The 21760-nt window shown below is 46.2% G+C and overlaps 1 protein-coding gene across 1 annotated transcript in view; it reads left to right on the top strand.

Annotated features, from left to right (window-relative positions):
• The first annotated feature begins 5523 nt into the window (after nt 1–5523).
• Nucleotides 5524–21760, top strand: part of FSTL1 (follistatin like 1) — a 54015-nt gene continuing 37778 nt past the window's right edge. Inside the window, exons 1-2 of the mRNA XM_027730356.2 lie at nt 5524–5604; nt 5702–5761. Of these exons, the coding sequence (XP_027586157.1) occupies nt 5602–5604; nt 5702–5761 (63 nt within the window). The 5' untranslated portion in view covers nt 5524–5601. The remainder of the gene's footprint in view (nt 5605–5701; nt 5762–21760) is intronic.

The raw sequence follows: 21760 nt of genomic DNA, 5'->3' as shown, positions 1-21760 counted from the left end.
ACAAACCCACTACTGTTTCAACTAATGGAGACAGTGCTCTTAATTGTGTGAATCAGGATATGCTGGTGGCAGATAACCGCTCGCTCTGCAGCAGTAGCCTGTTGGGGATGGGGTGCCTAGGTTACTGTATGGAATATGGCAGGGCCACATACATCTTTGTAGCTCCATGATGCAGAAGGCCAAAGCAGCTGAAATTTTATTTGCCCACAGAGGAGTCCTGGGTTTGACTCTATGCTCTGCCAGAAGTGACCTTAGCAACTCCTCAGTAAATATGTCTGGAAAATGAGGAAGATAATGGGGAAGGAGGTGTAAAGCAGTGATTATTTCCTCGCAGAGAATAATGCCATATTTAACAGTATATGCTGTGAAGGACCTGTGACATCAGCAGGTGTGGAGGCAAGATGGGAGTCTGCCTTGCAGCGTTATCTCCATGACAATACACACCTGAATGCTGGTTTGTGTTGTAAAATTACACATGAGGAAATACATCTTATGAGTTGGACAGCCCCATCCATCTGTCTGTAAGATGGGCAACTCACCTTACCTTGATACCAGTCCAAGACTAATTTTGCCAGGATCCTGCAGTTGCCTGTTGCATTATCAATTACCAGTCAGTATCTACACAACGGTAGGGGCACATATCTGGCAGCTGGGATACTTCATATTCCACATGAGGCTGGAGGGCAGCCTTGTAGGTGCCAGTAGGGGCCGTGGGACTGCCTGGGAACCCTGTTTCCTTCATGACAGCTATTCCTCCAGATGTGTGAGCCATATTTGTTGTGCATAAGGAATCACGGTAATTCTGACAGGATTGTATCTCCAGAGCACAGCTAATGGACTTGTCAGCTCTGAGCTGTTTGGCCATGGACTAGTGGCATCCTATGAGGCACTTTCAGGGCATGGTACCAATCTGCTTCTGAATAGGTAGGACTTCTTTCCACAGAAATCACAGAATGTTCTGAGTTGAAAGGGACCCACAAAGATCATCAAGTCCAACTCTTAAGTGAATGGATCAGGGATCAAACCCACAGCCTTGGTGTTATCAGCACCACGCTCAGACCACTGAGCTAATCTCAGGTTTGTAAGAGTGCTTTTAGTTTGAAGACTTTATCAGACTTATAGGACTCAACAAGTTCATTGGTAATTCAGGTTGGAAGAGACCTCAATCTATCCTTCCATTCCAAACAGGGTCTCTTCTCCGTGTAAGTAAACCTTGTGACCTCAGCCTCTTTACAAAGGGTATGTGCAATAGCAGAGTCAAAACCAGGAGTATTTCACTTACCTGTGCTCCATCACGGTCTGGCAGCACCTGGAGTGTACTGGCACGAGGAACATGTTGAGACAGAAGCATGTTCAGGAGAGAGTGACTGTTTCCACGCTGAGGTTTTGGGGCAGATCTTACACCATGACTTGGATCTGAGTGTAGTTTGAGCCTATGAGGTACTGTGAACACCAAGTTACCCTTGGCCAGGCTGTGGCAAATGCAAAGTGAATACGGTTACAATGGCTGGGCATGAGTGCAGTTCTGTGCCCACTCCTAATGGGCACAGCTTAGCTGGGTGTTGTGACAACTGGCCAAGTTGTCAAAGATATTTAGGCATTTTCGTGCTTTAACTAATGGAATATCCCATCAAACACATTAGGCATTAAAGAATGCATTTTATACAAGCCACATAGCCTGCTAGTGCCAGACTTGTGTGCCCTTTGGTCAGCAATGTCCCCAGCACAACCTGCAAAATAAAGACATCTGCTAGAGGGAGAAAGGGGAAGGTATGGCACTTTATTACATGAATTCTGAAATGGAGCTTTAAGGAATCATGATTAATACAAATGGTGCAGGTGATCCTTGTGTGACAGCCCTGGGGACTGGCTGGCTCACAACAGCCTTGCCGTCACCCTAGAGTTCATTCGGGTTTGATGCTCACACCTTTGAGGGTGTAACCCCGCCCTGGGCTTTCCCCTCACATCTTGCACTCTTGGTCTCTTTCTGCTGTGAAAGCCCAGGTGTCCTTTGGCCCTTCTTTAGGCACTGGCACTCTGGTCCATGAGGTGTCACTGCTCACGTAGCTCAAGACAACATGGATGTCTCTGGTGCCACATGAGCTGAGCCTTCTCAGCTACAACCTTAACACATTTGCTACTCCAAAATAATGCCCTGCTTCTTAATTCCACCAAATAATGCTACAAATTTCTTAACCTTCAGTGGGACAGATTATTCCCTGTCATGCAGGCCACTTGCCAAACAACTTGGTTTCTTGAATTGTCACCTAAAATGCAGTGCAGGCGTGGTGATCACTGACTTCAGCACAGCACTGCAAGCACAACCCCATACCCTAGGGTAGATGTTTCATGTGGAGGGGGAAAGGAGGAGACATGAAGGATGTTTCATGTTGGATGGGGGTGAGGTAATGTGGAGAGAGTGATATCATGGTATAGCCACAAGGGCTGGGTGAGGGCTTAAGAAGCAATTTATTGGCATGTGTTTAGCCTCATTTCCCAGGGAAACGAGGCTTACAATATCACTTTGGGTGTATATGTGTGCATGTGCTGTCATAAGGGAGAGGCTGTGGCTTCAGAGTAACCCTCATGAGACACCAGAGATCCAGGGGAGTGATCTTGGCAGTGCCCCAAGAATGGAGAAAGCCTCAGTTGGAGCCTGCCTCTTATTAAACACAAGAGAATGTATCCACCCATGAGATGTACACTTGCGTGAGTCCAGGCTTCGTTCGCTCTGCTTCTCAGGCAATGGTTTGTTACTGAATTTCAGTTGCGAAGCCACTTGGGCATGTATCTCAAAATTTGCAATCCCATATGTATAACAAAATGTTTGTTTTAGAAATACCAGTGACTGAAAAGTAAGTGTCAGCAGAAATAAAATACTGATGTATGTAATAGAATAACATCTTTTCTGTAGAGCAATGATTCCCAATTTCTTTGGCCCACCAGAGCATTGCAACCTTCAAAATTTCAGGCAAGCATCGTTCACTCTTATAACAAAGCTTTTAGCTGAAAGCATTTTTATGATACTACTTTGGTTGTATAGACAGCAATGATGAATTACCTTGTTCATTATGGCCACAGCTTGAAACCACAACTGTAAATGCATTTGCTTTCCCCTTATTCTGGTGCTTGTGATTCAAGTTCCCTGTTTTGTGTCCATCATGGAAGAGCAAAGATTCCCAAAGATTTATTTCTCATGCACTCAGATAGTACAAACTGTTTCTTTGCAGTTTACGGTTTTAAATGGTGAAGGTTTAGAATAATAAGTGAACAATTTGTTAGGTATCATGCATTTGGTTATAAAATGTGTGCCTTTGTACACATCTTAAAGCTCCAGTGTCTGTGCTGTGATTGTTTTGTGCTGTCTGTGATGGAAGAGATAACACACCTTTTCCCTGACTCAGTAAGTTTCCTGACATGGCAGACATCCCCACTCCCACAAACAACTCCAGCTCCATCACTGTCATCATCTTTCCAGCAAAGGGCTAAGGGTTGTTCTTCCCCCTTCACCCCCTCCTCAGTCTATCAGAGATAGTCAGGCCTCATCTGCACAAAAAAGTTTTACCTGATTTATAGGAGTAGCTCTACAAATGCCTCTCTCCCCTCGTGGGTGTCTGTCCTGTGCTCACCCTCTCTGATGCTTGTGTGAGAGATGCTTTTTGGTTTTCACTTCTACCCATTTCCACATGATAGAAACTAACTTGAGGAAACACATTTTCATGTACCTGAATGTCAACACAGAATGGGAGAGTTAATCCTTTATCTTCTGTTTCATATTCAGTCCTTTTGAGTACACAGAAGAAAAACCCATGCTCATGGTGACCTACATAATCCAGCACAGTGGCTAATCACACTTACGTGAGGTGACTGCCCATGGTATCAGGGAGGGAATGCAGGCACAGGAGACCCCTGCTAGTGCTCTGTTCCTGAGAGTGGTACGAATCACTTTTACTCTCTAGAAATAGAGCCTGTCCCCTCCTCATGTAGCACAGCTTCTGCAGAGCTGAGCATCAAGGGGCCAGAAATTGATGAATCTTTTAAAATGTATTTATCATTTGCCATTTGTTTTTTTCTTATTGTGGCACTCACATCAGAGTGACTCAGGGTGAGCCCAGTCCTATGATGCTTCTGCCAAACTAGAGGCCAACTGATTTCAGCCATGACTATGCCTGCACTGTGTCATGAAGCAAGGCAATCAATGACTCCAAAACAAAGAGGTACATCCTGAAAGGTGAGTTTAAAACAAACAAACAATGAAACCCACATCGCTCAGCATCATCAGTGAAATAATTAGACATCTCTTCATGACAGCTTTGTAGGCTAATACCACTCACAGACAGAATCAGAACTTGCCGGGAAGGATGCAAAATCAGTAACAGTAGTCCTAAAAACAAAATTGAGTGAAGAAGCAGAGCCTGAGGAAGCACAGAAAAATAACACAGCTGCCATGAACAGACCAGATGTCGGCTGATCTAGGATAACTCTTCCCAGAGTTTTCTCCTTCCAGTAGGATGCTGGAATAATCTTTGGTCTTGGTGAATGAGGAGGGTGCACATGCCAGCATCTCCCTTGGCGCCTGTCTGCATTGAAGGCACAGAATAAAGCAGGGCAAGAAGATAGATGGCTTATGGGCATGCTTGGTCACAGTGAGATGGTATTTCAAAGCCAGCAGTGTCATTTTTGGTTATAACAAACCTCAAAACTCGAGGAAAAGCCCTTGACAACTGGCATCATAGTGTTGCTTGCCGTGACAGAGATTTCTGTATGAGCCTGGGGCGATCGGTCTCTTTGCATTGTCAGATCCTTCCTTCTAGCTACCGGAGACTACTGAAATTCAGAGATGAAGAGATTAAACAAGAGGATCACAGGTATTTATACACAAATGAGCACCGCCAGGCATTTCAGGTAGGATTTCTGTGCCAGGCATAACAGCCCATTTTGCTCAGCCAACGCCATTTGGATCCTAACACACACGGGTCTAAACCCTTACTTTTAAATCTCCCCACATCCCAACACGGATGGCACCTGTAGCTGTGGCCAGGACTTCAGCGTGGCCTGAGGGCTGGAGCATGTGGGGACTGTGGGTTGAGTGGATGAGCGGAGCAGCCACCTCGCACCTCAGTTTCCCCATTGTTGTGACAATGTGGGGGGCGGCTGCGACCCCTCGCAGGGGTGCTCCTGGCCGGGCTGGCGGGCAGCTCGGCTGTTCCAACTCCCCCCGAACCCACACCAGCGCAAGGCTCGGGCAGCGCCCCCGGACCCACGTCCTGCCCGGCCGGGGTGTGAAGCCGAGCGGTGTGGGGCGGCAGCCCCGTCCCCTGGACTCCCCACTGCTCTTGGCTGCCTTCAAAGGTCGACGAGGGGCGGCGAGGGGCCGGCGGCAGCAGGGACGGGGGCACCGCCGAGGGGCTGCGGGCAGCGGGCGGGGGCCGGGGAGGAGTCGGCCCCGGGGCGGGGGTCGGGCCGGGCCGGGGGTGGAGCCGCGGGCTGGCGGGTCGGGGCGAGGGGGAGCCCTCCCCTTCCCTTCCCGAGCGAGCCGGAGCCGGGGAAGGCGCCTCCGCAACTCCTCGTGCCCCGCCGGTGCCGCCCGCCGCCCGCAGCATGGTGAGGCGGCTCTCCCGGCGGGAAGTTCGGCGGCCGCGGCGGCCCCGCCGTCCCCGGCCCGGCCCGCGCTCACCGCCCCCCGCTCCCTCTCTTGCAGATCTGGAAAACTCTCCCGCTGCTCTGCGCCCTGCTGGCCGCCGCCCGCCTGCGAGCCGAGGTAAGCGCGGGGCCCCGGCGGCGGGACGGGACGGGGCGGGACGTGCTGGGGACAGTGGAGGCTCCGCGGCACCGGGAGCGCGGCGAGGGAGCGGCCGGGAGCGGGGAAAGTGGCAGCCAGGGCGGGCAGGGAAGTTGCGGGGCCGCCGGACACCTCGGTGCGGGCGAGGGGGCTTCGTCCCCGCCGGGGCTGGACCCCCACAGCCCGCCACTGGGCCGGGCTCCTCGGGGCATCCCCCTTCCCCTCCTCCCTCCCTCCATCTCTCCCTCCCGCTATCCCACCGTCCCTCTCTCCCGCGTGCTCTTTCTCTCGCTTTTCTTTTCTTCCTTTTTTTCGCTGCAATGACATTGAAAACCTTTGAAAGCCCCCAGCTGCAACCCCCCCAGCCCTGTTGACAGAAAACAAACGGTGCCTGCGTTCCCGGTTGCGGCGGCCTCCCTAAAAAGTGAAGTCATAAACAAAATATTTGATAATTACGGCAGGGGAAATGTGGAAGTGATTTGAGGAAAATGAACTCAAGCTGGGCTGGGGAGGGAGGCCGAGCCTGCCTTCGGAGGGAAGCCGTCCTGCTCGGGGGGCGGCTCATCCTCCCTGCCTGCATTTTTTCTCCCTACATATTTCTCCCAGATGGCAAGACCCACCCTAGAGCATCGCAGTTTGGCTCTATGCAAAAAAAAAAAAAAAAAAAAAAAAAAAAAAAAAAAAAAAAAAAAAAAAAAAAAAAAAAAAAAAAAAAAAGCATAACACGTCTGATTCCCTCTTTTTCTGCCTTCCACCCGTGGACTGTGCTTCCCGGGTTATGACAAAGAGTGGGGTTTAGGATGGAGCCCATCGCTGTTGCTCTGTCTCCATAAGCAAAGCCCTTCGGTGAACTCCCTGCAACTGCCAGGTGAGGAGCAGAGGTGAGACAGGGTGGTTGTGATCCAGCACTGTCCGGCTCTAGTCACAGCTGTCGTGAAAACCAAGGGGAGTGAAACTGAGCTTAGTATGGACTAGCATTTCACATCTGCCTGTACATGATTATTTTGTAATATACTTTCTTCCCAAGGCGTGACATACTTACTTAGTGAGCATTTCCATTCATCCTCTCCTACACTGTCCTGAAAAAGCCAAATCGTGTTTATTGATTTTTTTAGGAACCTCAAATAAACCTTAACTGGTTCTGTTCAATATACAGCAAAACCTCTGTAGGAAGGAAGCACATGGCAGTGCATCAATAAGATGAATGATAATAACAGTTACATAGCAATGGCATTGGTCTGAGTAAAGCCTTCTGGGATCAGTAACCCAGAGAAACATAGCTAAGATGTGTTTGGCCCTGGATTTATGATTTCACTGATGTCACTAACATTATGTTAATGGCCAAAGTGCTAAGTCCTGCTTTTTGCCTAATGTACTCTAATTTGGAGTACCTGGATAGCTTCCCAGATGTAAGTACTGTCATGTTTCTGTGCCTCACCTGCAAACTGAGAGTAAGAAAAATGTACAGCCATCTTGTTCAAAATCTGGTTTTAAAGACCAGTTCATGCTTGAGTGAATAAATGAATTATTTGACTGGCTTCAGAGGTAATGGTCCAGGCAGCAAACCAGTGAACATTTTGGGTTGATTCCAGTGTAAGTTCAGCAAAACTTGGGAGTGATGACTGAGGTCTGGCTCTGGTTTCAAGGAAAACTGACACTTCAGGCAACTTTTGTTTTGGGGGTCAGTTTGACTCCTTCTTGCTAGTAGCTGCCGAGTGGTGAATATCAGTTCACTCACAGGTAGCATCTTGCCCTCTGGGATATCTAGACCTTCTCATTTTCTAGGGAATGGGCTGTCCTTGAAGGTGAGCTGCTTAGAATTCAGAGACAGCTTTGAGGGTTGCCCACTTCTGAATGTTTCTTGTTACCACTCTGCTGCATCGCTGCCATTCAGAAAGATTAGTGTGGTATTTTCCTATGTGGTTTTCCCTTTCCAGATTTTGGAAGCGATAACCTCTCTATTCCTTCTGTTTCTGCTGCAGCTTGCATTTTGTGCCTTTCAGTACATTCAGAATATTAACACTGAGCCTTAAGCTTCTAATCCTTTTGTCGGCAAAACTGTTTCTGAGCTGTACTGGGGTTTTTTGTACAACACTTATTTCTACAACATTGTTAGGTGCATAATTAGAGTCTTTAAAGAAAGAAAGAAATTGCTTCAGTAAATGTTCCTGGCATGACTTTGTGCAGACTGGAAAATCTGAGACGTGCCAAGACCTGGGAGCTTTTCTTGGCCTGGTTCAGTAATAGTCACAAGAGCAATAGACGGTGAACTGTATTCCTCGGATGGAAGCCAGCCACCAGCTTCAGACAGCCCTTTTTATCTCTCTCTTCCTGGGTCAGGCTAAATGAGGCGGCCGTTCACTCGTATTAACAGGGATACTACAGACATGAAGTTGCTCATGTTCTCAGCTGGGGCTCTCGAAGTAGATGGAGTGATTTTTGGGAAGCGTCCATCACGACAGAGGAAAAGGGAGAGGCTTGAAATGTCTGTTGAATGTATTAAAAGTCAATCAGTTGTTCACATCCTGCTGGAGTAAGTTACCTAGTTAACACTGGAGAGGAGTCTAGTTGCTGTTTGACTGTGTCAGTGGTACCACTGTACCTATACCAGCATTGTTCTATGTCCCACCGGGATACTTGTTTAAAAATAAGAGCAAGGGGTTTTCTTTTTTTCGTTTTGACTTAAACCCGATTCGTCAAGAAAGTTCTTTTCACCATGAATTTTGGATGTTAGCAAAGAGGTTTATGCCACCATGAGTATATTGGGCTGTGGACAGAAGTCTTTTCTTGAATCCAGCCTTGCCAAGAGGTCACTGACCTGGCCTGCCCTCTGCTCCTTGCCAGTGTTCTGGCCATTCAGATGAATCTCTTGGACCTGTAGCTGTTCTCCTGAATTATCCTTAACCCTTTTCTGTCCAAATGAGCCAAACTTTGGAAAGAGTTATGTAAACAGTTTAATCCAGCTTGTCTCATTTTGGCTGAAAAAAACGCTAGAGGAGGAGGGCTAGTGAGTCTCCTCTTGCGAAGAGATCTACTGACAGATCTGAGGGGCTGTAACCTCCAAGTAACACAGTGATGATGAGCATATAGAGACAGATTCATGACCTTTTCAAATAGCACGGTGTTTGTAGTGTTGTAACCTTGGGATGATTTTTTTTTTCACCTCACCTCCATTTCCCTCAGTGTAATTTTTCCATGTGAAAAGCTCAAAAGGGATGTTATACAGGAGAGAAAAGGCAAGGATTTCTGTTTGCTTAACTAAGCTAAGTGCTTCCTCTTGATCTGACTTGACTGCTTTTCGTGTAAGAAGGGCAGCACTTGATGCTTTCCAAGACCTGTGCCACTTTGCCAGTAGAGTGTTCATGTACACCAGGGAAGATGGAGCTGGAGCTGGGAATTCAACTGGTCTTCACTGGATCAGGACCTGATGTACTTCCTCCTATGGGGCTGTTCACACAGTCTGGCCAGCATCGTCAGATTGCTTTGGTTAAACTTTTCCCACATTTTTGTAATGGAGAAAATCTAAAAACTGATGTCTTAGAAAATGAAACTGGGTAAATTAAAGTTGAGATCCTGATGTAATTGCATAGCTGTATTTGGCCCTGAAGCCATCACTTTGAGAAGTATTCATTTGCCCTTGAAATTAAGTGATAGAGACTTTGTGGATAGTTCAGTCCTCCTTTCACTGATAATTTGGCAAAGACAGTGGAGTGCCAATCATGTGTGTAACTCAGGCTGGTTTTATTATGCACTGTCTTTGTGCAATAAAACCCAACAATAACACATTATTATAATAAAACTAACTTCTCAAGTCTAGTCTAGCAAGCACATCTTCAGTGGAAGGAAAAATTGCATCTATTTTTTCTCCTTCCACTGGTTTTGGAGTGATAGGTGTCTTCCTTCTTGAAATCCTTCCCTTGAGTGCCAGAACAGGTGTTGCTGGAGTTGTGCCTCAAGGTGATAAGCATATTTTAAATGGGGAGGCAGGGATGAAGTGATTCTACCCTGGGAGCACAGCAAAGGCTCATCTGCTCAAAGCCTATTTTTTAAGGTGTGTGCTGTGCCGTCAGGCAGCTGCTGTGCTGCAGATGGTTCCAGGGATCGGAGTCTGGGAGACGAACCAAGTTGTTCTGTTTGAGGCACCTCATGTTGTGCTGAAGTCACTGGCCGAATGCCCTGTGTATGAGTGTTTAAACAACCTCCCTGCCTGTTCTGAAGGGACCGTAACCTCTGAGCAGCAGCATGTGTGGCACAGGCTCTGAAGAAGGAGCAATGCTGTGCAGCACATACGTGTGCGTGGCGCCCTGATGGTGCTTCTCAGATGGAGCTGCTGTCAGACCCGAGCTGCTCTGTGCAAACGCGCCGGTGGCTGAGTGACTTTATCTGCCAGAGTGCAAATTCCTTGCCGGTAATTAACAGGGGGCTGCTGCTGGGGGCTGCCGAGGAGGCGACTCTACTCCCAGCACAGGAGGAAGGGACTGGCTGAGTCTCCCGTTGTATTTTCCAGCTGCTGTTATTGGTACAGCTGCTTACCCATCAGGAGGCACCGGGGCACCTTTGATCTTTCTTGTGTGATGTTACATGAGCTGGGGAATGTTTCTCTTTGTACAGAAGAGAGTTTGTCACAAATCTCAGCCAGATGTGTCTTCCCGGACTATGAGACTCCCATTAACCAGGCTGTGTTTCTGCCACATATCCTGTGAGCTAGATGAGATTGTTTCCCAGGAATGCCTTGTTTAGCTGGGTTGCATCTATCTTTGCAGGGAGATCAACTTCTGCTCTGCTATGGTAGCAATGCTAATCTGTGAATAACCAGCAATTCCTTGGAGAGATTTATCTCTCACAGTGTTGTCTCTGAGTTTAGCAAATGAAAAGAGCAGACTGCCGTTGCGCTCTGAAGCGTACTTCCTTCCAGAGTGCATCTGGGTGGTGGACAAGGGGTTGTATACATCTTGACTTTACCAAAGGTTGTAGATTTTGCCACAACTAGTGTACAGAGTTAAATGTGAGCTGGTTAGAGCAGGGGTATGTTTGCTCTCACTGTTGGCTTCTGATGACACTTCCTAGGCAATAAATAAACATGCAGATAAGCAGATCTGGAGGCTTTGATGCTCTATTAAAGCACAGATAACCGTAGCACAAGCAGTGGCTATGTGGCATTTTCTTGCTACTTGTTTTCAAGTGTGCTTCATTTCTGATCTGCGAAGGAGACACCAGCCAGCATTTATGAGCGACTGTCCCTTCTCTGCCTTGCAAACTAGCTACCTAGACATGAAGATCATATAAGTTGCTGTGAAATCTTCCTACCTGCTCTGTGCCTTAGTTTTCTCACTTATTGTACTGTACCTCTTGGTTTTGACATGGGCCCTCTGGTTGCTTGGGACAGTGGTTTAGATGTAAGCTGCCTGTGAGAGACGAAGAAAAGCAAGCTCATGCTCCAGTGTGCAAATATGAAATTTCTTGAAGACATCCTCCACCTTGTTTGGAGTGCACCAGGAGGTCCATATCTTGGACCAACACATTTGAAAAGAACAAGGGATTTGGGGTGGATGACTGGGGAGAGGTTTGATATCTCATTAGCTTCAGATCTAGGTGGATCCCACATTTCTCCTGTTTGACAGCTAAGCATATATTTTGGGAGAAGAAATTAAACACTGCTTGAAGACTGGAATCTGGGTTTTGTCTCACTGGGGAGAAGGTGCCAGTTCTTCTGTGCTTCTGAGTGCAACACCCAATGCGCTAGGAGAATCAGGAGGTTGAGAAGGAATAGCTATTAGAACACATTCATCTCTGTGTGGGCATTGCAGGATGGCTGGCTGTGCAGCATTTCCCTTGGCTGTGTCCTGTTGACTGCTGTTCCAGAGATGGACCTATAACCACTTTCCCAAAATACTGTAACACTGCGTAATGGACCCTGTAGTACCCAGAGTTTCTGATTGTTCCTTCTTCTTTATCCTTCCCTTCCCTTTTGCAATGCAAAAAGCAACAAACCAGCTTGAAGGAACAATGGAGAGAAACAGATAAAAACACCGAGACAAAGCAGCTGAGTTTCATTGGTAGGAGGAGAGGGTTTGCACACATGCTCCAAGCGTAGAAGGACCGGTTGGACAGCTATTTGGCACCCACTGATGGTTTTCCCTAGCCAGTACATGTCCCTTCTGATCCCATCCCTGCTCCTTTCTTAGAGTCCTGAGATCATGGGAATATGAATGCTGGTGAAGCTTCCAATGGTTAGTCAGCTTTTCCCCCATAATGAAAGTTTTTAAGGAATAGCGATAACTTCAAAGATTGTTTACAGACAGAAATAACTTCTTTGTTTCTATATCTCTATAAGGAGACTTAGGGAGGTCATGGAAAGACTTGCTGCAAGGTACTGTGGCAGGAGTATGACTCAAGCCTGAAATGGTCTTAAGTCTTCCAAGTCAGGGCAGGGGAGAAGACGATGTTGAAATCGTGAATAAGAGGGAAGCAAAAGTGGGGTGACAGGCATGGGCTGACAAAATTATTGCTATGATGGAGAGATGTACTGGTGAACCTTGACTTAAGCAGGAGCCTGTGCGTTGGGTGCACCTCCTGCCATCAGAAATGCTGTCCTTGGCTGCTCTTCCCTTTTCACGCTGCTCCAGGGTAAGATATTTTGGGGCTTGAGTGTCAGAGAGGCAGAATGATGAATTTCTGTCCATCCACTAGGATGGGCAATTGCCAAGTTGGCCTCCAGCACCATGTTGTCCAGGGATGGTTTTGACAGCAGAGCCTGTTGCCATTTTCCTGACAGTGAATTGATCTGGAGGACCGTTCCTGGGGAGGTGCCCTCTGTGCTAGAGCAGCCCTGCCATTTGAGTGCTGGTAATTGTAGCCCAAAGCCAAGAGCTTTCCTTCTGCATGACGTAACTCTTTGCATATGTACTTCTTGCTGCTCTGGGACTTTCTTTTCCCTCCTGCATTTTGGCTGCTTTTTCATGTTTATGTTTGAGGAACCTTAGGTATGAGGGATTGGAATTGTTGTCTCATTTCCTATATGTAGGAGGAAGCGATTTCGCTGGGGAATTTTTGCAATGTCTGGATCATTTAGTTGTCTGGGTGAGTAAAATTCCTCAGGGATAACCATAAAGGTTGTGACCCAGCTCTGGTCTGCAGCTCATGCATTCAAACCCAGGGCTCTGGAAGATTAAGGTGGCACAGGACCAAGCATTCATGTCGAAGGCATCATCTTCAACTTGGCGGAGAAGCTGCGGTATTCCTGTCTGAGGACAGCGTGTTTGCTGCACATAATGCAAGCTCTGGGGTGTTCCGGCCCTAAGACAATGAATGCCACATGAGTAGTGTCAGCCTAATCTTCTTCAGGCGGTGCTCCCCTTCTCCAGTTGCCCTGTGGATGGATGACAGAGAAGTCAGGTTGCAATAGAAGCTCCATTTCTCACTAAGTTCCTTTTCTCGCATCCCCACAACTGGGGCTTGGACCCACTGGTAGACGATGATGTGTAAGGATAAGGAGTGGCTTAAGAAGGGAGTACTTTTTTATTCTTGTTCAGGAAAACAGACTGTGTCTTCTACAAGGTATCACTGCGTGCCATGGGATTAGTAGCTGCTTGTACAAGCCATAGCCATTAGTGTCTTGTCAAATCCGGTTTTACACATCCCTGATAAGTGATGCCTCCTTCCTGTTCTGTGAAAAATGATAGCATGCTCTGGAGTATCTCAAAGTTAGTAAGTTTATCTTCATGGTCCTCTTCTATGAGTACGTAGACCATGAATCTTTTTATTCTCTCCCAGTGGTCCTAATTACGCTCCCGTGTTTAATGATAAGCAGTACCTCCCCCATGCAGTTCTCTCCACCTTGTACATGTAGCCAGTTTATGAGGCCCCTCAGCTCCACTCCGTGCTTAGCCCACCTTTTTTTTTCCTTGTAGCTTGCTCCCTCCTGACAAAGCAGGAAAGGAAATAGAGATGTATGTGATCTTATTCTCTGTTGTTACCTTTGAACCTTCTCAAATTAACTTTTAAACCAAACAACCAAATTCAACCATATTCAGCGAAATATTAATTTCCTACAAGATGCTGTGTTCCTCTAGCTTTTGTAAAAATAGTCAACAGTGGTAGAGTAGTTACTGCTTTTACTGCAGACCATAGAAGCTATTTATGAGTGTTCCCCATTGATTGTAGTTCGTACCTTCACAGCCACTAAACGCTGTCAGCCTCAAGACAGGAATCTATGGGAAGCAGTTTGTAGAAGAACTTAGTGTTGCTCAGCTTTGAACTTTATGGTTTATCCTCTCTTTGGCACTCAGAGCTGTGGGCAGTCCCCTCGGAGGGTGTTGCGGAGGAAACTGCTCCAAAGCGTGGCTGATCACAGGGCACAGAACGTGGTTTGGTACACCTTGTGTGCACCTACACCCATCACACAGAGCCACTGTTCTCAGCCCTGTTATGGAGTAACTTGCCAGTAACTCCTGCAGCCAGACCTGGGTTGGGAGAATGAAGGATACAATCCATTGCAATCGATGTGGATTATTTGGGGATTTCGTATCTTACTGGGTGAGTGTTGAATCTCGCTGTGGTACGTGAATAGCCTGAAACCACACGGTGCCAGTGCCGCGTCTGGGCCGCTCCTAACTTTGTGCACATGAAAACGGAAAGAGATGGGAGAACAGCTGGGCATTAATACTTCCTCACAAATCACTGCCAAGCTCTTCTGCAGTCCAGCAGCACATGTCCAGATGCTGGGGTGAGTTAGGCCATCCTGGCTGCCAGTGCAAGGTCAACAGTAAACCAGCATTAAACAGAGACAACCACTTGGGTTTTGGGGATTATTTTCCTGGTTTGTATTTATTTGCAGTGGGGTTTTGGCAGAGTGGAGGAACTACAGCAAACTGAGAATATGTGGTGGTTCAAACACCTTCAGAACCTGTAGGCATCAAGAAAATGCAAGCTGACTCTTTTTCTAGACCTATTTGTTCTCAGTCTGAGCATTATGCCATGATTTGTATGTAGGCTTTGGGCAAGGCACCTTATTCCTCTAAGCTGCGGTGCTCACATCTGTAAAACAGGGATAATGAATGTGCTGTGCCTCTCAGAAGAGTCTGTGAAGCTGAATGTGTTCCTGTTAAGAAAAGTTTAAAAACTGTCATGTAGAAGGTGCATCGGGCATTGTAGAAGGTTATTATCCTTATCCACAATGATAACAATAGTAAGAAAAATGGAGACAAAATGCAGACCAGAGTTGCTGTGTGATACTGCCATGCAGTAAAGATATGCAAAAAGGGCTTGTATGGGCCACATTTAAGGTGTGAGCTAGCGGCCCACAGATGGGAAGGAGGAGATGATTGAATGTTTAGATGGAGCCAGAGAGAGAAAGAGGAAGGGCATAATGTAGGAGAGCTGAGATGTCAGGGGGGATTGCCTTTATGGAGTGTGTTTGCTCTGGGAGGGAAGCAATAAGCATCTTTTCATCTGTATCTTGGCAGAGACACTTGGAGTTGTGCTGTAAGGGGAACGCTTAACACTATGGCAATGTAGATTTTCCTGTGTTGTAGTTAAGCAGAGAATCTTACACAGGGCATAGTCCCTTGCTTTCCCTGATAGGTCTTCCAAAGGTTGATAAGGCAGAGAAGATGGGTTAGCAATTTCCATTGATTGTCATGGAAACTAATGGAAATTACTCTTTTTTTTTCTTTTTTTTGGTGTGTCTGTCGTATATGATGATGTTTGTTAAAATAACTAGGAAGCATTCTTTCTCTCTTTTTTTTTTTAGCAGTTTAATTGCTGACTTCTGGTCTTATAAAGTTCTTTGTTAGCAGAATTCTTCTAGGGAGGTTATACAGAGTTTTTCAGTGCTGTAAGGTATGTATTGTGGATGAGTATTCGGAATAGGGCAGCTGCTGGGCAGTTCTGAGTGCTGAGCTGCTTTTTACCCTGAGACCTTCTGCAGGACATCCATGTGACTGTCTTCTCACAGAGAGGCCTAAAATTAGGTGCCCAAGATGACAGGTAGCCTGAGTGTACTGTTTCCCATGTAAATGATAAGCAGGTGGTTAGCTACTCTGAAAAAGCACAAGCTGGATGAAAGGGAGATGATAATGCCAATTTATCAGCCAGTGAGTTGTCAGGCTTGATGACACAGTGATGGCAAAGAGCTTAGAGAATTTCAGATTAGAGGTGTGGGTGTAACACAACATATTATTATTACTATTTCATGTAAACATCAACCTGTCTTGTCACTAAAAATATGGCTGTCTGTCAACTGCACTGACACTAAAAGGGCCCATTTTATCCATGGATTAGTAGACGGTGAGGCCAGAAGGAGCTTTTGTGCTTTGGTTCTACCCTCTTGCATAATACAGCCTGTATATCTGGCTTTTTTTATCAATTCCATTTGCTCTGGACTCTAAAGTGTGTCTTAAAAAACATCTAGTCTTGATTAAGTGATTACCACAAATGGAAAATACCACCGCGTTTGGTATGTTGCTGCAGTGGTTAATTACCCGCTTGCTGCCACACCTCATTTCTGGCTTGCATTTTTCTAGTTTTGATCTCCAGATGCTGAATCTTCTGTTTAATCCACTAAACAGAAGAGGCCGTTAGTACAGTGTGTCTGTTCCCCACTGCGGTAACAGTGGGGAGTAGACATACGAGCAGCGCAAGGGCTGCTCCTGGTTTTGTCTTTGGCAAACTAAACAATCTGAGCTCCTCAAGCCATCCCTTGGTAAGGTGTGTTTCCTAATCTTGCTCAGTACTGGATCTCCACACAGTGCATCTGCTTTGTCTGTCTGTTAGTGCTCCCTCACCATGGGATGACAGGGCATCTCCGTGTACTTGTTACTGGGAATCCGTAAATATTTGCAATATAAATTGTGGATTTCTTCCAAGAGCAGATTTTGATTGATTGCTGTCCCAGGGGCACAGACTCTCTTCTGAGATGCTGTTGAACAGTTTGTCACAGACTGGGCTGGATCTTGACTTGGACCTCAAGAAGCTTCTGTACTAAAAAGGTATAATAAACAGGGGTTATTAAAATACCCCTTTTTTGTTTCTCTTTCCATTTCCACTTTCATCTTTAAATAGGGATGTCAGATTTTTTTCTCCTCTGAGAGAAAGTAGAAGGCTCTCCACATTTCTTGTTCCCAGGTCCCTTCCAGTTCACACCTCTGGAGGACCAAATGTGCTAGGCTGAATGTTTGTGCTTTCATGGCTTTAAGGTATCTTCCTGCAGAGCAGCCTTAACTGGGTAGCAGAGGCATTCAGATAAAGAAAGCTCATGCAGTTTTTCTATGGGCAAGCTAGTTGGACGTCCTTTTTTTCTGTCAGTGATAAGAAGAGATAGTTCCCTCTCCTGAGGTGATGTTTTCACCCTATGCTCTGCTGCAAGCTCGCAATCCATTTTTATTAAAAGCCTGGCAAGAGGCAACAAAGCGTTGTATTTCTAGGGGCTGTGATTTTTAGACTTGTAGCCAAACCTCCTTGAACATGCATCTAAAGGAGTGGTTACAGAGTGGGTGCAAGTTGCTCTGCCCATGAACTGCCCTGAAGAAATGTGAGCACCTCCCGTGCTGCTTTGTCATTGTACTCCCTCTTGTTCTGCGTCTGCCCTTAGGCATCTGAAAACTGAACTCTGGCCCTAAAATAACTTTGGGTGATGGGGTGGAGGGGGAACATAGTTTTTAATTTATCTTTGCACAGGTGTGAGAGAAAACAGTGGAAAATAGGGTGTGGCAAGGGGAAAGGAGGTGACCCATCACGTCCCCTACAACCCCTGTGAGAGAAACCTCTTTGCTGGCTGCTCTGGTTTTTGGATGCAGGAGAGCATTAGTGCTTTTTCAGAGAAGCTGTGATCTGTCCCCATCATTCCTATACTACAAAACCTCTCCTTCAGAGCCTCCAGCAGCACACAGCGGTGAGGGGGAGATTTCCACATTCCCAGAGAATACTTGCCCATGGTCCCCTGCTGGGATGGGGAGCTTGTTAAGTGTTCATTTATTGCAGAGGCAGACTCCAGAAGGCAGTAGGTGCTGTACTTAAGGACACAGGGTACCACTACTGAAGGATGGATGGATGCAGAAGCATCCGTCAGCTCAATTCTGTGTGGGAGGGGCCTCGTGTCCTTGCTCATACTCGTGCAGTGCATGGGTAGGGTAGTGTCCTGGACCAACTGCAGTTGTTGGCAGAAGGGTAAGGATGGGCTTTACCTGACAGGACTTGCAAGGCAATTTTGCTTACCATGGGCTTCCTGTGTGGTGTTGAATAAGCACTGAAACCCAAGGCGCTGAAGACATATATCTAAGGTTCGTAGAGAATAGGGTAGTTAGTCTCCTAAATGGTGATAGCAGCCTGGGCCTGAGTGCCTCAAAGTGTACTCAGGGTGTTTTGGTGGAATTTTTCTGGTCCTTTGTCAGTGCATGAGATTCCTAAAGGAGAGTTTTCCACCCCGTGACTGCATTTAGGTGATAATGCAGTGCAGTTCATGCCTGCTTTCAGGGAGCAGCTATCTCATACAGCAGTGGAGAATGTGCATAAAGCTATCTTGGTTTTCAAACCTAGGCCTGTTTGTTCAGCCAGCGGGTGTTCACACTCTAAGTACCAGGAGTCCCAAATTAGTTCCTTTCAGCCTCTGTCCTATCCAGCAGCATTATGTGTTCCTAAGAAGTTGTTGAAAGCATTAGGATGTCTCGGGGAGGAATGCCCGTATTTGCATCATTATGTTTTATAGGATTTAGCTGTTAAAAGCCAGGCACACCATGTACTGCTGGCTGCTGTCCCAGTGTTAGTGTAGTCTGATCTCTGCAGTTGCATGGTTTCTGACAGGGAGGTGGGGAGGAGAGGAATTACAATGTCTTGGCTCAGATGAAGATGCAAAACTCAGGTAAGAAGAAGAAACACAGTGAAGTCCATGCGTGGAGCATGCAGAGGTAAAGCATGTGTCTTATGAACTGTTGCTTAGTGCGATGACATGAGAAAGTGAAGGAACAAGAAGATTTAATGGGACGTTGATGTGACTGAAAGAACAGGGTCCTTACGGCAGGGTTGTGCTGACATCCTGGTGTTTTGGAAGATATGAGGCTCATGAAAGTCAGCTGTGTTTTGCTGAAGCAAAGGACTTGGAGTATTAAACTTGGGCAGCTGAAGTGTTTTGTGACCAGAGATGTCTGCTGCAGGCTTTGGCTGAAATTGCTGTCACGCAGCAGAGGTGACTGGACTGGTCATGGACCATGTCCTGTATTGCTTATGGCACAGTGTGTGCATTGATAACTGAACTTGGGGCAGCTTTACTATGGTAGATGAAGCAGTGAGCTGCAACATGTCAGGAACTGCTTCACAGCCAGTTTGGGTACCTTTGCTGTAGAGTGAGTATTCATTCCTAAAGGAAGCAGTCACAAACAGTGTCCCTTTTACAGACTTGATTTTCATCTACACCCTGGACTAGATGTTGCTGACTGAAACAGTAAAGGCTTCTTGTATAAAGGTTTGCTGTTTGCTACTGGGACTAGACTGTGTTTGTGTACGGGTTTCACGGTGTCAGGGTTGCCAAGCACACAAGCAAGTAATACTTGCATGGGTAAGGGTTTTGTGGTTCACATGGTAAGTGAGAATTGGTGTCAAGCCTCCTTGAGTGACAGGCTCTTAAAGATGAGCACAAATGTGAGAGACAGTCATGTTCACAGTAAGACACTTAGCCTCTCTTTGGTCAGGGCTGTTTTATTCTGAGTTACTGCATTGAAGTGCTCAGGTCTTGTAAGTTCTAGAGCACTTAAAACACAGTCGGGAACTTAGAGCCAGCAGCTGGATTTGCGTAGGCTGTGATGAAGTTGTTAGATGTGATTGCAATAAATCTTTCATTGCAGGCTAAGATTATTTCCCGTGTCGTACTTTTGCCATAGACTAAAGGAGCACACACATACCATCCCTTCAGCTCGCTGAGATAACTTCCTAGAGCTGGTATCTTACCTGTGCATCTGACCTAAGTGCCTACACCCTCACAGGGTCTGTGTGTTTGGCAGGGAAGGACTGGGGCAAGCTTTGCAAATTTTCTGCTAGAAGGGCTGTTAGACCTGTGATAAGGAGCTTCTTTGGATAGTGAGGGGTTTTTTGAGTGGGTATTTTTGGTTCTGTTTGTTTTCTTATTTTTAATTTATTTCAAACTGAGCTAACCCAGTTTATTGGGGAGCTGGATAGTAAGATTTTCTTTCTTTTCAAAACATACCAAGAGATTTTACTCAGAAAGTTTAGTGTTGTGTTACTGAACCTTTCATTGCCATGGTCTTAAGACTTTCAGTTATTTCAAAACCTCCAGGGGCCTGCACCACCCCACATCAGTAAATTGTGGCTCAATACATTGTTATAGTATCACATGCTACTTTTAAAATTGTGTGGGGTGAAACAGATTGTGTTATATTACTATATTTCCTCCAGCCTGCACATTTGCACAGACAGCACGTCATATAGCTTTGTTTAACAAGGCAAGTGTGACATCCAGTACATGAGATTAACGTCTACACATACACAATGATACGTACTTTCAAAGTTTGTTCTCGATATTCAAAAGGCTACCACTGATTTCCTGCTGTGCTTAAGTCAAAGCCAGCTCTAGGGACACATTTTAATAAATGCTTTGGGTGTGTGAATTTCCTGGGTTTTCTTAAATCTTTGTCAAAAAAGAAAACCTATTGTCCCTTCTAAGTTTCCTATCTAATTTCTTTCAGCACATTGCATTTTATCACTGAAATCTTCTCTGCATAGAAGAAGAGGGTCTGGTTGCATTCGGAGTAGTAAAAATAGAATGCTTATACATTTGGGTGATGTCATTCCTGGAATGGAGCCCTGGGAAGGGGAGGGCAGTGTCAAAAGTGCGGGTATTAGGGTCAGGAGAGCTCTTGGCTTTCTTAAACCTGCTTCTAGCTGCAGGCACTGGAGGATGCTCCTACTTTTACAGAGCGCTCTGGGCTAGTGAGGGCTTTTGAGCAGTGGTGACAACTCTTGCCAGACCTCGCTTTATCTTTTTATCTTTTCCCGGGATGAGCGTAGACAGCCAAAGCAGCCTTTCCTACAGCAAAGGATGCAGAAGAGCAACACTGCAGCGATTCTGTAGAATAAACATCTTTCATAAGTTCTTTAGCCTCTTTATTTGCCCCTTTTCTTTCAAGCCTCTTCTAAGCCTTTCACTGCAAGGAAGACATTTTGTTCTGTTCTCATCTGATCTTCCCCTCCTTGGATATATATCCGTGAGTCTGAGATCTTACTGAAAACCAACGATCGTCAGCAGTTCAGTCTGATACACTGAGCTGTGAACTGTAGTGGCTGAGGCACAGGCGTGTATTTCTTCCTGCTGACTTTATTAGAGGAGCAATAAATTCTGGCTGGCCGACAAGGTGGACAGCCAAAGCTGGCAGACAGCTGTGCAAGCTAATGTCTTAAACTGCTGCAGTTGGATTTGCCGGAGGCTCCCTTCTGAAACCCTTAGTCTGCCTCAGTTTTATGTCTACCAGAGTTAATTTTTTCCCCTCTGAAAGTGATGGCCAAAATCTGCTTTTTTTTTCACTTAGGTGCTGTAGGAGAACCTATGGTCCTACAGGGATATTTCCTCTCACCTCCCAGTGCAGCCCTGGCTGCAAATGAGCCGCTTAACATCACACGTGGACTTTGCTAAAGTTGCAGCAGAAGCTTGGGCTGTCCTTTCTTAATTAAGACTGCAAGAATAATGTGACCTTCTCTTTAGTTACTCACTGCATTCATTAAATGGGACATTTTCTGTCTAATACCAAAATTGTTTATACTGCATTAAGCAAGGGAAGTTTGCCAAATATTTTATGCTTGTTTAACTTAAAATATATCCAAACTAAGTGTGCTTCCCTGTCTTTGATGTGATTTTGACATAAAGCGTGTAAAACACCAAGTTTCAGCCTGCCAGAGATGTCTCTGTGGCATCTGTACAGTTCTACAAAGAAGGGGGTTTGTGGAGAAACATGAACTCAGCCATTACTGCATGGT

This window comes from Pipra filicauda, unplaced genomic scaffold (assembly GCF_003945595.2).
Source record: "Pipra filicauda isolate LSUMZ 115617 unplaced genomic scaffold, ASM394559v2 scaffold69_size3009148_pilon, whole genome shotgun sequence".
Lineage (NCBI taxonomy): Eukaryota > Metazoa > Chordata > Aves > Passeriformes > Pipridae > Pipra > Pipra filicauda.
Note: the sequence above shows the minus strand (reverse complement) of the source record. Positions and strands in the feature narration are given on the sequence as shown.